This window comes from Euprymna scolopes, chromosome 27, assembly GCF_053919585.1.
Source record: "Euprymna scolopes isolate OS-2025 chromosome 27, ASM5391958v1, whole genome shotgun sequence".
In the NCBI taxonomy this organism is placed as follows: domain Eukaryota; kingdom Metazoa; phylum Mollusca; class Cephalopoda; order Sepiida; family Sepiolidae; genus Euprymna; species Euprymna scolopes.
The window spans coordinates 94,692,265-94,704,409 of NC_136508.1; the positions used below are offsets into that span (position 1 = coordinate 94,692,265).

At 30.3% G+C, this 12,145-nt stretch overlaps 1 protein-coding gene and 1 pseudogene across 1 annotated transcript in view; both read left to right on the forward strand.

Annotated features, from left to right (window-relative positions):
- The window catches only part of LOC145249017 (prenylated Rab acceptor protein 1-like), a 35,762-nt gene extending 24,045 nt beyond the window's left edge, over nt 1-11,717 (forward strand). Inside the window, exons 2-5 of the mRNA XM_080110876.1 lie at nt 3,543-3,755; nt 7,032-7,129; nt 8,115-8,216; nt 10,230-11,717. Of these exons, the coding sequence (XP_079967002.1) occupies nt 3,543-3,755; nt 7,032-7,129; nt 8,115-8,216; nt 10,230-10,321 (505 nt within the window). The 3' untranslated portion in view covers nt 10,322-11,717. The remainder of the gene's footprint in view (nt 1-3,542; nt 3,756-7,031; nt 7,130-8,114; nt 8,217-10,229) is intronic.
- Nucleotides 5,620-5,713, forward strand: LOC145249143 (U2 spliceosomal RNA; annotated as a pseudogene).
- Nucleotides 11,718-12,145: the final 428 nt, after the last annotated feature.

Consider the following 12,145-nt stretch of genomic DNA (forward strand, 5'->3'; position numbering starts at 1 on the left):
GATTCGAACAGTCACTTGTCTCCCCTTGTTCTGAGTGGAGTTCTTCAGAAATAAAAACAAAAAGCTTATTCACCAAACCTAAAATGCACAAGTACCCTTTTACAGCAATCTTGACAATTGAAAAGATGGCTGCCCAAAGGTGACGTGATGTCACTTCAGAAATGAAAAATGAAACATTTGGATACATGAAACGAAATACATTGTAATAATTTTAGATGCGAAAGAAAAGAATTGGTTTTCCAATTTAAAAATTTTTTTATTTTTTTTAAATTTTTTTTATTGTTGAATTTGACAAAATCCAAACGCTTTTATAAACATTGAATAATGATAAATAAATTATAAACATTAAATAATGGTGTCGCAACCTTTTATTTTGTCATTTTTTTTTTCTTTCCAAACAAGGCACATTGCCACTTGGACGTAAGGAGCTACTATTTGAGATCAGGCCTAAAAAAAAAATTAAGATGTTGGTTTACATTACATTTAAACTTCTGCATATCAGTACAGTTTGGGAAGCAGATAGGAAGGGAATTCCAAAGTCTAGCCGTTCAAAAGGCTACATGCATGGCAACCGAAAAAGTGGAACTGCTTGCTTGGTAATTTGCTTCCAACTCAATCCTTGAGCCAACAAATAATGCCCTCCGAAATTTCCCTATGCAGACAGAAGCATCAATTGATAATCTCTGATCCTTAATTTTTTCTTTCTTTCCTTTCTTTTCTTTCTCTTTTTTCCTTTCTTTTCTTTCTCTTTTTTCCTTTCTTTTCTTTTTCTTTCCTTTCTTTTCTTTTTCTTTCCTTTTTTTCTTTTTCTTTCCTTTTTTTCTTTTCTTTCCTTTCTTTTTCTTTTCTTTTTCTTTCCTTTTTCTTTTCTTTTTCTTTCCTTTTTTTTCTTTTCTTTTTCTTTCCTTTTTTCTTTCCTTTTTCTTTCTTTCCTTTTTCTTTCTTTCCTTTTTCTTTCTTTCCTTTTTCTTTTCTTTCCTTTTTCTTTTCTTTCCTTTTTCTTTTCTTTCCTTTTTCTTTTCTTTCCTTTTTCTTTTCTTTCCTTTCTTTCCTTTTTCCTTTCTTTCCTTTTTCCTTTCTTTCCTTTTTCCTTTCTTTCTCCTTTCCTTTTTTTCTCCTTTCCTTTCTTTCTCCTTTCCTTTCTTTCTCCTTTCCTTTCTTTCTCCTTTCCTTTCTTTCTCCTTTCCTTTCTTTCTCCTTTCCTTTCTTTCTTCTTTCCTTTCTTTCTCCTTTCCTTTCTTTCTCCTTTCCTTTCTTTCTCCTTTCCTTTCTTTCTCCTTTCCTTTCTTTCTCCTTTCCTTTTCCTTTCCTTTCTCCTTTCCTTTTCCTTTCCTTTTTCCTTTCCTTTTTCCTTTCCTTTTTCCTTTCCTTCCTTTTTCCTTTCCTTCCTTTTTCCTTTTTTCCTTTCCTTCCTTTTTCCTTTCCTTTCTTTTTCCTTTCCTTTCTTTTTCCTTTCCTTTCTTTTTCCTTTCCTTTCTTTTTCCTTTCCTTTCTTTTTCCTTTCCTTTCTTTTTCCTTTCCTTTCTTTTTCCTTTCCTTTCTTTTTCCTTTCCTTTCCTCTTTCTTTTTCTTTCCTCTTTCTTTTTCTTTTTCTTTTTCTTTTTCTTTTCTTTTTCTTTTCTTTCCTTTTTCTTTCCTTTTTCTTTCTTTTTTCTTTCCTTTACTTTCATTTTTCTTTCCTTTTTCTTTGATTTTTCTTTGATTTTTCTTTTCTTTGTCTTTCCTTTTCCTTTTTTGTTTCCTTTTTGTGTTTCGTTTTTGTTTCTTTTTTCCTTTTTTTCGGTTTTCTTTTTTTTCATTTTTTTTCCTTTTTTGTTTCGTTTTTTCCATTCCTTTTTTCCTTTTTTGTTTCCTTTTTTCCTTTTTTGTTTCCTTTTTTCCTTTTTTGTTTCCTTGTTTCCTTTTTTGTTTCCTTGTTTCCTTTTTTCCTTTTTGTTTCCTTTTTTCCTTTTTGTTTCCTTTTTTCCTTTTTTGTTTCCTTTGTTTCCTTTTTTGTTTCCTTTTTATTCTTTTTAGTTTCCTTTTTTCCTTTTTTGTTTCCTTTTTTGTTTCCTTGTTTCCTTTTTTCCTTTTTTTGTTTCGTTTTTGTTTCCTTTTTTTGTTTCGTTTTTGTTTCCTTTTTTGTTTCGTTTTTGTTTCCTTTTTCCTTTTTTTGCTTCCTTTTTCCTTTTTTTGCTTCCTTTTTCCTTTTTTTGCTTCCTTTTTCCTTTTTTTGCTTCCTTTTTCCTTTTTTTTGCTTCCTTTTTCCTTTTTTTGGCTTCCCTTTTTCGTTTTTCCTTTTTTTGGCTTCCTTTTTTTGGCTTCCCTTTTTTGGTTTTCTTTCTTTGGTTTCCTTTCTTTTTTTGGTTTCCTTTTTTTTCCTTTTTTTGGTTTCCTATTTTTTTCCTTTTTTTGGTTTCCTATTTTTTTCCTTTTTTTGGTTTCCTATTTTTGGTTTCCTTTTTTTCCCTTTTTTTGGTTTCCTTTTCTTTCCTCCCTTTTTTTGGTTTCCTTTTTTTTCCTTTTTTTGGGTTTTTTTTTGTTTCCTTTTTTCCTTTTTTTTCTTTGTTTCTTTTTTTTTCCTTGTTTCTTTTTTTTTCCTTGTTTGTTTCCTTTTTTTTCTTGTTTGTTTCCTTTTTTTTCTTGTTTGTTTCCTTTTTTTTCTTGTTTGTTTCCTTTTTTTTCTTGTTTGTTTCCTTTTTTTTCCTTGTTTGTTTCCTTTGTTTGCTTTTTTTCCTTTTTTTGTTTTTTGGTTTCGTTTTTCCTTTTTTTGGTTTCGTTTTTCCTTTTTTTGGTTTCGTTTTTCCTTTTTTTGGTTTCGTTTTTCCTTTTTTTGGTTTCCTTTTTTTTTGGTTTCCTTTTTTTTTTGGTTTCCTTTTTTTTTGGTTTCGTTTTTTTTTTTTTGGTTTCGTTTTTTTTTTGGTTTCGTTTTTTTTTTTTTGGTTTCGTTTTTTTTTTTTTGGTTTCGTTTTTTTTTTTTTGGTTTCGTTTTTTTTTTTTTTTGGTTTCGTTTTTATTTTTTTTTGGTTTCGTTTTTTTTTTTTTTTTTTTTCGTTTTTTTTTTTTTGGTTTCGTTTTTTTTTTTTTGGTTTCGTTTTTTTTTTTTTGGTTTCGTTTTTTTTTTTTGGTTTCGTTTTTTTTTTTGGTTTCCTTTTTTTGGTTTCGTTTTTTTCCTTTTTTTGGTTTCCTTTTTTTTTTTGGTTTCCTTTTTTTTTTGGTTTCCTTTTTTTTTTTTGGTTTCCTTTTTTTTTTTTGGTTTCCTTTTTTTTTTTTGGTTTCCTTTTTTTTTTTTGGTTTCCTTTTTTTTTTTGGTTTCCTTTTTTTTGGTTTCCTTTTTTTTTTTGGTTTCCTTTTTTTTGGTTTCCTTTTTCCTTTTCCTTTTTTTTCCTTTTTTTTCCTTTTTTTCCGTTTTTGTTTTCTTTCCTTTTTTCCGTTCATTTTCTTAATTCCTTTCATTTTTTGTTTTCTATTTTCTTTTTCTATATTTTTTTTAATCACTTTTTCTGTTTAAAATTTTTAAAGGACAATGATCTAAAAATAAAAAAAAACTATTGTCATTTCAGCTCATCAATGGCCGTCACTTTGTCCAGTGTAGCAGCTCGAGAATGGTTACAGAAGCGAAGAGAGGGCATCAAACCATGGGCCGAATTCATCAACATGGCCAAGTTTCAAATGCCCAAGAATTTGGCCAAAGTTCCACAACATGCCATGAAAAACATTGAAGAATTTCAAAGCAATTATCTTTTTGTTTTCATTGGACTGGTTGTCTTTTGCATGTAAGTATCGCAGAATTACGGGGTTAAAAAATTTGGTTCTTGTCACGAATTTTCTCCAATATTAAAATAATAAAAATAAACATTTGTTATGATCTATGTACCCGTGAAGAAATGAAAATATCATATTCCAAAAATCACCTAAATTGATCATGTAGTTTTATTTTTAAGAAAATAAAATTTTATGCGTAACAGAAGTGGCCGTCTTGTCCGCCATTTTGAAAACAATCTAAAGAAGAAGAAAAACAAAGGGTGATAACTCAAAATTTCTGAGATTTATGTTGTAATGCCTGCAAATTTACATTAATCACTTAAAAATGATTTTGTTTATAAAAAAAATAAAACTACTTAATTTACGTGATTTTTTAATATATTTTTCTTCTGTCACGGATGCATACATCATACGCATATTTCTTTGTTTTTATTTATGGGAAATTCTGGACTAGAACACATTTTTTTTCCTTACTAAGATGCCAATGCTTATCAAGTCCCAAAGGCTAGTTGAGGATACAGATTAATGAGATCACTGATGAGATAGTTCGTTCTGTCACGGATGCATACATCATACGCATATTTCTTTGTTTTTATTTATGGGAAATTCTGGACTAGAACACATTTTTTTTCCTTACTAAGATGCCAATGCTTATCAAGTCCCAGAGGCCACTTGAGGATACAGATTAAAGAGATCACTGATTAGACATAGACAGTAAGCACCAACATGCAAGGAAACGAGTTAACAAATAGTTCTTCCATTTCCATCCCCCAACAGTTTCAATATATTATGATTCTCCTCTCACACACAATTATTTTGCCTCTAGACGTCATATCCCTGATATGTTACCTAACTTCTCTCCTGTTCTGATGAGAAGCATTAGACTTTGCAATTCCATGGTTTAAAGAGTTTTTACTTTCCTACACCCCTAATTGATGTATTATCCTTATTGAATAAACGAATAAATCTATATACATTAGTATATATTTTTATATTGTCGTTTTATTTTTTATATGTATATCTATGTGTGTGTGTCTGGTCACGAATAGGCTCCGATATGGTATACTATTATAGAAAACTGATCACATATAATGATAGAAGATGTATCGAGACACAGGAATGGGTATGTTTGATCTGGCATAATGATGATTCATTAAAATTGTGGGGTCTGCATAGGCACAAACCTTAATAAAGACTTTTCATATCTGCATAAGTATACTTCGATAATTATGTTTCAGTTTGAAGAAATCTGATCTCCATAGAATGGAAATATGTCACAAAGTTTAACAAGGTTTTTAGTCGCGTGCAAGCGACTCTATAAGTCGCTCCGTCCGTAACACTTTTGTGCTTGGCCTTTTTAGTTAAGATCAAAGGTCTGTTGTTAATAGATGCTGTTCTTAGCTTTTGGGCAAGATCAAGATGTAGTATCTTTTCCGGCAGATACTGCAAGCAAAGACTATATGTGGGGGCAACCACACATATAAGACCTTGGTTAATGTAGGGGCAACCCTTCATACCAATTGTCACTATCCAGCTCCCCTACTCCCCGGGGAGTTGGTCCCCATTTCCCCTTAACTCCTCACATTAAAAATCGGCCTTGTGCCTAATTTGCTTGGTGGTGGAGCAAATAAATACCCTTTTATTGGCCTTTTGGCCAAGATCAAAGCGTAGTATCTGTTCTGGCAAATACTGCAAGCAAAGACCATATCTGAGGGCGACCCCACATATAATTGGTCAATGTAGTAGAAACCCTTGATACCAATTGTCACTATCCAGCTCCTCTACTCCGTGAGGAATTGGTCCCCATTTCCCCTTCACTCCTCACATTAAAAACCAGCCTTGTGCCTAATTTGCTCGGTGTGGGCGCAAATAAATACCCTTTTCTTAGCCTTTTGGCTAAGATTAAGTGTAGTATCTGTTCTTACTATATGCTGTATTTATGTTTGTAACTTTTCCTCGGCCACATATCTACGATAAAAGTGTAGTGTCTGTTCTTAATAGATGCAGTTTGTAACGTTTGGCCACATGGCTAAGATCAAAGTGTAGTATATGTTCTTAACAGATGCTGCACTTACATTTGTAACTTTTCCTTGGCAATAGAAGGGGAATCCCTTCCATGCTAAGGCATTTTTAGTCTATGCAAGTCACTTCATTGGTCGGTCTGTAACACATTTACATTTTATTTATTTTTTTTTTTTTTTTAAGCAAGGAGTATAGAGTAACATTTTTGTCCCCCGATTTATCAGAGAGGGACCTATGTTTTCAATGGGTCCGTCTGTCCGTTAGTCCGGATGATTGACGGATAACCGTCCATTAGTTTTTCCTGAAATTTTGTCACAAATTATATTTTTATATATAAATATGCATATTAGAAATCTTTTTTGAAAAATCCTGTTTTCCCCGTAGGGGCTCAAAAGAGGTCAAGAATGGCCAAAAATAACACTTTTTGTCCCATAACATTTGATCCATCCATTAGATTTTTCTGAAACTTGCCTAAAATGTGGAGGGCATTGTTCTTAATAAACATTCAGTATGGGTGACCCTGGCAAAAGTTTGGTTTGCATCCCTTGGGGATTTTTTGTGCTGAAAACGCCTGGCGCGTTTCTCCTAATTCTCAACAAAAACTAGATATGTCTATATAGTGGTTTCCCATGTTGCTGAATGTAAATATACATGTGTTAAGGTGTGAAATTGCACTGTTTGTCCATTGTCACTGGTATTCGGCATTCAAAGTGGCTCATAAGGGGTCAAAAATGTACCAAAATTGAAAAAAATTACACTTTTTGCACAATGAATTTTGACCTATCCATTAGATTTTTCTGAAACTTGTCCAAAATGTGCAGGGCACTTATCCATTTTTTTTTTTTTAACGTGCCCATACCATCAAAATCTCCTTTTCTGCACACATTTTCCTATACGATCTAGATTTCATTTTTCTCTGAAGTACATTAGAACTAAGCTTGTCTTTAAGACTCGCATTACACATTGGTCATATCAATCTCATATCATTTCTCTCCATGCAACACGTATCCTCAACTCACACTGGCCAGGTTTCACGTTCATTCCTCGTCACACTGCATACACATGTTAGGCAGATTCTTCCCTTAATCGACCAGTGGCAACATTAGTTTGTTTGTTTGTTTGTTTGTTTCAAGTTTATTCTCATCACTTTCTCTCATATTTTCCTCAGCCTTTCCCTGTGGACTGGACATGCTGTCTCAACTGTTCTACATCTATGTACATCCATTCTTTTACGTATTTACTCTTTTATTTTATTTTAAATCCAGTTTGACGTCACCATTACTGTTGATTGCAATGGCTGCCTGCTTTGGTGCCTGTTATATAATCAGCCTTCGAAATCAAGAGAAGAAAATGATCGTCATGGGTAAGTTTTGGAACCAACAGAATTTTTAACTTGACTACTAAAAATAGAAACCGTCTGTAGAATTTCTTGGACAACCTAAAATCTATTCAGATTCTAAATTAAATGCTCGTCAAGAGTCTTTGGACAAAAGCTTTGCTATTATCACTTGATTGTTCCTTCTTGGATGTATTGGGTGGGGTGGTCTTTAGTCCTGATCGACAACCTTCTTAAAGCTGGTTACTCTTAATAAATTATCCAGTTTGCAAACCTAAATTACTTAAGGAGTAGGTAGGCTCTGTCTATCACCCAGATTTCACATTCCTTTATCTATTATCCATTGCTTGACTCTGATTCTTGATTAGAACAATGAATGTCGTCCATCTCCTTTTCTTCTTCGCATTCCTTTTTTTTTTCTTCCATCTCTCTCAAACCGAGCAACTTCGTGACGCTTGCTTGCCACTTATGTTCACGCGAATAGTATGGGCTGCTTTTGTCTGACAGTTTGAGGGTACAGTTTTAAGTTTGTTTGGCTGCTATTTTTTAAGTATTTACTTCAAAAGTGCTCAATATGTAGGTAGAGCTAGTTAGTAATTTATAAATATAAAAGACGTTTCATAAGCCTGAAGAGTCCTAGAGTGGATGAAAGGCGGAATATTCAGTGTAGCTTAATTGCCATATATATTTTATAAATTACTATATATATATATATATACACACACACACACATTCACACTCCTTTCATGTTCTTTTTTTTCATTATTGATATACAGTGTAAGGGTTAGAGAACATAGAATGTACATTATTTTTTACGATAGAAGGAATATTATTTGAAATGAAAAAAAAAAACAACCAAGATGGGAATAGTTTGTCCGAATAATCCCAAATTAACTATTATCTTATCCATGATCCTGGGTAACGTTGGATGTCCTTGCTAATTTAATTTAAATTCATCAACAAATGCAATTTTATTAATTTACAAAATGTCTACTTTTCAAATTTTTTGTAGGCCGCGAATTGAGTTTGGGGCAACAATATGCTGGTGTCGGTGCCATGTCTTTTCCATTATTCTGGTTGGCTGGAGCCGGGTCGGCTTTCTTTTGGGTCATTGGTAAGTTTGCATATTTCTTTCATATAATGTGAAGAATATATTAACTCTTTTCTGCTGAGTAGAACTTGGTCATCTTCGAATCCAACGCCAACTCCCATAAACACTATTTTTTAAAGTTGATTTTGTACTCTGTCGACACAAATGTTTCTGTAAAAAAACGTCAACGGTCTATTCAAGAAAAACTAACTTCACACCATACTTTCATACCTTAAAAAAATTAGCCTTTATCAAAATTAAACAAAATAAAGAACATATTACTCCTATGTCAACTAGAGCAGGGAGTAAAGGCCCCCTAAACTCATAGATAATCGGTATAAAATGACCCAAAGGGTTGTAAAACCCAACAAAACAAACGTTTCTGTACAAATGTAAATTACCTACCAAAAAAATTAAACTCAACATTTTCTGTTTTTGCAATATTTTCTCGCCTAACACAGAACGTTATCTTGTCAGATGTAATTATGTTGGAATTGTGAAAAATATTAGAATCGTCCCATCACTAATAGAAATGCTTATTGAATTCAACAATTGTCAATGCATATAATTATAAAACTCGAATGACCTTGTAACGGGTGTTGTAACCCAACATCCGGTTTACAACTTCCGGTTGCGCATGCGTACATAAACAAATAATCAACGCAACAATAAAACGTATTGTTTTACTGTGTACGTTTTCAGCGTCCCAATTGTTTTTTTTTGTTTTTTTTGCGTTTAAATTATTCAAGTAAACAATTGTTAATACTTTCTGCATTTTTTTATATTGTTCATTTCCGTATTACATTTAATTTTTTTAACGCAATTTTCTTACAAATAAATCTACTTTAACCCGTTGACAACCATAAGAGCATTTTACAACGGCGATTTACCCACCGCCTTCCTTTTTTTCTTTTTAAATTTATTCTCCATTTTTTAATACACCTTTCTTAAAAAACATTCATACATTTTCTTCTACACTACCAAAATAAATAAATAACTCCGAAAATGTGTTTTTTTTTTAATTTGTGTTACAAATAAATAATCAACGCAACAATAAAACATTGTTTTGCTGTGTACGTTTTCAGTGTTCCAATTGTTTTCTTTTTTTTTTGCATTTAAAAAAAGCAGATATACCAAAATTTGAATTTAACTTTAAGTATTATGGTATCTGTTCAGTGCACATTTACCTATAAGTATGGCAAACCACTTATAATTCAATGGCTGTAAGTTTTTTTTGTTTTTTTTTTCTTAAATAAACAATAAACAGAATGACTTCCAGAAATCTATCTATATTCTTTTTTCATTTTAATATATTTTCATAAAAATGTTATGTCACAAACAACTTTTCTTTACGTCACAAGTGTCACATTAATTCCATAGCTAATATAACATACTGACCCAACGGGTCACAGGTAGTGTAAATTAAAACTTGTTATAAAGATTTTTTTTTTATTTATTTTAGGTACTTGTACAGTTTAATCAAGACATTAAAAAATGAAAATATCGGAAAAAAAAAAAAAAAAGGTTATATTGGACGTATCCGTTTTGAACTGAAGATTTCTGAAAAACATTTCACTTAATTTGATTGAGTATTTTTTTTTTTTTTTTCAACTTTTTTTCGATATTTTCATTTTTTAATGTCTTGATTAAACTGTACACGTACCTTATTCTTTAATATGAAGGATTTTGGACAAATGTTTTTTAAATATGAAGGAATTTTGGACAAGGACTAAATCTCTTTGTAACAATGGCCAAGTAATATTCTGCGTTTCATCACCTTTTAAGCAAATGATTCTATTAATCTGATGACAATATTTGTTTGAATAAAATTCTTTTATTTTTTATTTTAAATTTTTTAAAAGTTAAACATTTATTTAAAAAAAAAAAAAATTTCTTTAAAATTAAAAATTTATTTTAGATTTTAATTTTTTTTATTTTATTTTATTTGTTTTTTACATGAGTTTGATTCAAAGCGAATGTTTCTTCACATGTTTGTTTGTGCATCGCTGAATGTATCGACTTTTCGTATATCCACAGGTGCTTCATTTTTTCTTATTGGTCTTCACGCTGTCATGTACAAACGACCAGAAATAATTGAAGAATTTGACATCCAAATGGAAACCGTCTAACTCCAACCAGAATGGCCCACCATTTTCTCCTCTTGCTCCGATTGGAGGAAATCTCGTGATACCCTTTTATAAAAGGAAAAAACAAAACAAATAATTGTACTTAGAGATCCTACAATTAATTGTAGAATCTGTCAATGACACTGGGGATTTGCTCCCTTTTTGGTCCACATAAAAAACAGCATTTTTATTTAAATTTATAAAAAAAAAAATATTGTGGGATTTTTTTTTTTTTTTTTTTGCATAATTAAGATTTGACTCAGGTTTTCAAACTAATATAAATAACCGCTTTGCACAAAATAAAAATTTGCTGTGGTTTCTTTTCTGCGTCATAAAATGCAAACGTAAGAACAAAAATAAAATTGATTAAAACCAAACAATGGAGGGGGGATACGTTTTCATTATGAGCTTTTTTTTTATTTGGGATTTATTTTTTTTTTTTTTTAAGCAACAAAAATAAAAAAATCTGTATGATTCATGTACATATGAGGAAACGAAAATATCATATTCCAGAAATCATGTAAAATTGATCAAGTAGTTTTATTTTTAAGCAATTAATGGGAATTCATAGGCATTACATGATAGATGACGTATTGAGTTATCTCCCTTTGTTTCTTTGAATTTATTTCAAAATGGTGGGTCAGACTGTCACTCCTGGGCTACTCAAAATTTGATTTTCTTTATAAAAAATAAAACTAAAACAAATTACATGATATTTGAAATATATTTTCATTTTGTCACAAATATGTACATCAAACAGATTAATTTTTTTTTAAAGAAAATATGAAAAAAATCTTGATGTAATGTCTTAAACTTGTTGGTGATCCAATCAATTTTGTTTTGCTTTCCCCCTCCCCCCCCAATGCTTTTCAATATTGGGCATTTTATTTCAGTTTCAATAACAAATTTGGAAATATTTTTTATTTTTATTTTTGCTACTTCAGAATTAAACTTATAAAACTAATAAAAAAAAAATTGTTAAATAACTATTCTTTTTTAAAAATCCTAGTTCTAAATTTTTAATTTTTTTTTTTTTTTTTAATGAAAACCGAGTTTAAAATAATAAAAATTTTCAAATTTTAGGAATTGAGCAGTTTTTGATGGATTATGGAAATGAATAAAATTGGAGACTTGAAAGATTTGTGCTTTTCAGAAATCTCAGAAATTTTCACAATTGCACTCTCCCTCATTTGTCTAGATTGTCTCCATTCCTGCTATTGATATTAGTTTTCGATTTGATGATGAAAGTTTTATGCCATCTTTAATGTCAGCGTTTCTGCTGATTTACTCAGTTTTTTCGTCACAAAATAGCGAGGAGCACAATGGGATTATGTTTAAAAGTAAATTGTATGTTTTGAACAATAAAAGAAACTTGAAAGATTTAAATGCAAAAATTGAATTGTTTTAAAGAAAAAATACTTAATTATGTTAAATAAAATTGTAATTTTTATGTAAAAAAAAAAAAAAAAAAAAAAAAAAAAAAAAAAAAAAAAATTTATGGAAAAAAAAGTCCAGTATTTTTATTAAAGAAATTAAAAATTTTTTTTTCCCCATTCAAATCGGTAGATGATGTTAGAACTATCCCATTTTTTGTTTTATTTTTTTAAAGTAATATCAGGGAAACTAATTGCTTTTGGTGCAAATGGTAAATACTTATTTAGCAGAATTTGTGGTGACAAAAATTCAATAAATCCAATATCTAAAACGATAATAAAAATAAAATACTGTTTTTGTAAAATTTTATCAACTTTTGTGTAAATAGTAAGTGATCTCTTCAGAAAGAACATGTACTTGTATGCATATTTTTTTTTTTTTTTTTTTTTTTTA